General features: G+C 40.9%; 1 protein-coding gene across 1 annotated transcript; it reads left to right on the top strand.

Moving 5' to 3' along the window:
- Positions 1-1640: 1640 nt before the first annotated feature.
- LOC127131239 (uncharacterized) lies at positions 1641-2540 on the top strand. Its single transcript, XM_051060170.1, has one exon. It carries the CDS (start codon positions 1641-1643, stop codon positions 2538-2540), a length of 900 nt encoding a protein of 299 aa, XP_050916127.1.
- The last annotated feature ends 1476 nt before the right edge of the window (positions 2541-4016 follow it).

Consider the following 4016-nt stretch of genomic DNA (forward strand, 5'->3'; position numbering starts at 1 on the left):
GATTAATACATTTTAAATAAACTTGGATAAAGGAATAAGTGGAGTACGCCTCATTATTCTTTGAATAAGCAAGTAGGAGGCGTACGCCTCACTACCGTGCATATTCAACATCCACTAACAAACTTTCAAAATAATCGAACGAAAAAGGAGTAGAAGGCGTTCGCCTTATTATTCCTCGAAAGAATTGGACGATTGGTGTGCACCACATTGCTCAATCTTTCGTCGTTCTTCAAAACACCTTAACAAATCAAATTAATGTCTCTCCCCCGTGCGACTAACAACTTAAAAATTCTTCTCAAAACATTGTTAATCCTTTCTAATGCGCACCATAAACCAATGCTTAAGCCTCCGCCGAGAGTAGACAAGCCAGCGCTTAGCCTTTAGAACGCGGTCTACACAGTCGTACTTTAAAAGACACCAACAAAAACCGTAGTTCCCCGAACTACGAATGCTCTGACTTCCTTATTGCACCATAAGGATACGTAGGCACGAGATTGCGAGATCTTGGCGAGCACACTAATAAAAAACCTCCCCTTTCCCCTTCTGAGGTCTTCATCCGTCTCTATTATCAACTCTAATTACTTGAAGAAAGCAAATAACATTTAACTAACATTCAAATAGCAAATTAGACTAAAAGGTTCCCGTTGAGTACAACGAACGTGAGGGGTGCTAATACCTTCCCCTTGCGTAATCGACTCCCGAACCCGAATATGGTTGCGACGACCATTATTCTATTTTCTAAAAGGTTTTATCGATATTTTCCTATTCCTTCATTGGAATAAATAAAGTTCGGTGGCGACTCTGTTTGAACATAAATATTTTCGTGACCATCGCGAGGAATCGTATTTTTCGAGATGCGACAGATGGCGACTCTGCTGAGGGAAATTGCTCCAAGCAAGAGAGAGTCAAGCCTAACTTAGTCAATTTGCTATGAATGTTAGAATACCGCTTTTTATTTGCTTCTGTACATCTTGATGTATTATTTATGCTATGTAATTTATTTTGCTATTATGTTAGGTGATCTATGGTGTTTGAAACATGTTGTGAGATAAGCTCCGTACCCGAGCTTTGAGAAAAACTTAGAACCCGGAGTTGTGTAGTATTGAACCGGGGGGTCTACACCTCATTGGGACAATACGAGAACTCCACCTAGAGTAGATCTGTTCAGAATTTCCATCATAATATGGCTAGCCCATTATTGCGAGGAAACGTTGAACATGGTCCATGACTCTGGGAACCTTATCTTAAACTGAAGTCCGTCTTCATGATTGGCGATCGTGTAGTATTGAACTGAAGGGTGTACACCCTGTTCGAACAATACGAGGATCCCACTTAGAGTAGACCGATTCAGAACTTCCATTTCAATGTGGCTAGCCCATTATTGCGATGGAAGACTGAACTTGGTCCATGACTCTAAGTTCTTATCATGAAAATGGATAACCTTAGGAGCAATCCTTGATGTGTGGGGTAAAAGACATAGAACCGCTGTTAAGTTGAACCTTGTGATGTATGTGAAACCTGGATCCCTGTCATTGCATAAACATCATGTTGCATTCATTATGAGCATAGCAAAATCATTTACACACTTTTTATTTTCAGGGAATTTCGAAATTTTCAGTTAATTAAGCATTCAAGAACAAATGGAGTCAGAAAAGAAAAAAACATTCCAAATCAAAGCTAAGGTACCATGTGTGAAGGGGTTCATTGCATTCAGAGATGGGTTGACTAATATTCGTCGAGACGCATTCACACTCAAATATGGGAAGATTCTACACTTGTTGTCTGTACCAGTACAGAAGGATGTTATTACCGCACTAGCCCAGTTTTATGATCCACCACTCAGAAGTTTCCTCTTTAGAGATTTACAGTTGGCCCCGACTTTGGAAGAATTCGGAAGAATATTTGACTCTCCTAAGCAGAACAAGGGACCATACAAGGGGTTAGGTCAAATCCCTAAACCCGAAGAGTTGGCAGAAGTATTAGACATCCCAATCAAAGATCTAACCCCTAACATTAAAATTTGGGGGAAGGTACAAGGAATTCCACAAGAGTACCTGGAGAAAAATGCTCAAAGCTTTGCTGAAGCCCAGAAATGGGAAGCCCATGATACTATTATGGCTTTACTTATTTTTGGATTGGTGTTATTTCCTAATATGGAGAAGTTAATTGATGCAGTAGCTATTAGCGTGTTTTGGGCCATCAAGGTTAAGAATGAAGATCCAGTGCCCGCACTCCTAGCAGATGTTTATCACACCTTGCACTTACGCTTTGAGAAGAAGGGAGGATTGATGTTATGTTGCATACCACTCCTTTACCAATGGTTTGTCTCTCATGTGTTCAAAGAGGTTGATACAATTGAAAGTATGGATGGATATGAGTGGTCTCAAAAGCTAGTAGGACTCACTGAAAATACCATTATTTGGTATCCTCATGGTTTGAATGTGGAAGATGCAATTACTAGTTGTGGAGAATTTCCGAATGTACCATTAATAGGGTCAAAAGGGTGCATTAACTACAACCCTGTTTTAGCAGTGAGGTAGTTGGGTTATCCTATCACATACAAGCCAGATGACCAGTTGTTAGAAGGTTTGTGTTCCATGATATGGAGGATCTCGTTATGCTGAGAAGGGTTATCCGAGCCTGGGAAAAAGTTCTCTTCAGAGGACAAGATAAAGGAAAGGGTGTCATAGGGGATAGAGAACCCTATCATCAATGGGTCACCAGAAGAAGTCAAGAGATCAAGTTACCATTCATCCTCGATCCTCCAACTCAACCTCCACCACCAAAACCCGTCCCTGTCTCCATGGAAGAAGTGGAAGCGTTGAGAGCTACTATAGCAAGACTTGGACGAGAAAATGAAGAGCTACAGACCAGCTTCCAGCAAGTTTCAAATGAAAGAAATGAAATAAAGTGGGAACTAGAGAGGAAGAAGGCTCAGCTAGAAGCGACTGAGGAAAAGGTCGACAAGGAAGAACACAAGAGAAAGAAAGTGAAAGTAGGCATGGAACAAGCTGATCACTGCCTAGAAACCATTAAAGAGCAGTTGAGACAAGTTGAGAAAGAATGCCAAAAGAATAAGCGATGGTGGCTACGAGCTACAGAAGAGAAAAAAGAAGTTAGAGAGATATTGGAGGCTAAGATACACGATCTCACTATCTTCCTCCATAATGCTGAGACCCAAGCCGAACATGAGCGCCGACTCAACGAAAGAGCCCTTGAAGCTTCTCGAGTCACACCTACGACTTGGGCCGAGATATGTTAAGAAGCAAAAGATGCTAGAGAAGTTGCTCAACATTGGAAAGATAGATTCGAGGCATTCCATCAAGACAGTGTGATATGGCTAAGGGAAAGAGAGCAAGTCATTGAGGATTATGATACCTTTAGGAGAACTATCAATTTCTTGCAAGTGGACAAAGATGGGTACCGTACAAAGCTCAACAATTTGGTAGAATTCTACAACTGGACGACCCGAGAAATGCCTTGGAGGTTGAGAGAGGTAGTGGAAGGATTGGACCAACATGGCACGCATCCCGCTGTAATCCGTTTTGTGTTGATGTGCGAGGGGATGGTGAAGAGGTTCAAGTTTGAATTAGAAGAACTCATAACTCGAAAGACTGTTGTGTGATTCTTTTATATTCAGTTTAGTATTTGAGCTGTATCGATTTGGGCGGTTATGCCTTTGTACTCCGTACTTTAAACATTTGAATAGAGGAGGATGATCCTCATTTTTATTTCCTAACTTTATGTTTTCTTCAAATGCTTAATATACCTACAACAGTGATGAAAATTCCCTGAAAGTAAAATATTCATGACATTCGCATCCTCATTATGCATCATGCTTCATAAAAACGCAAAAAACTTACCCAACCTTTTGACCTCTATCTAGTAACGCTGACTAATCAACACCGGTACGAGACGCGAAGCAACTACAAGATGACGTTAGAGCAAGTGGAGGCTAACCAAGCTACCATGAGGTCAGACATCAATATGATCCAAGAGAAAATGGATCAACTGCT

This window comes from Lathyrus oleraceus, chromosome 3, assembly GCF_024323335.1.
Source record: "Lathyrus oleraceus cultivar Zhongwan6 chromosome 3, CAAS_Psat_ZW6_1.0, whole genome shotgun sequence".
NCBI lineage: Eukaryota > Viridiplantae > Streptophyta > Magnoliopsida > Fabales > Fabaceae > Lathyrus > Lathyrus oleraceus.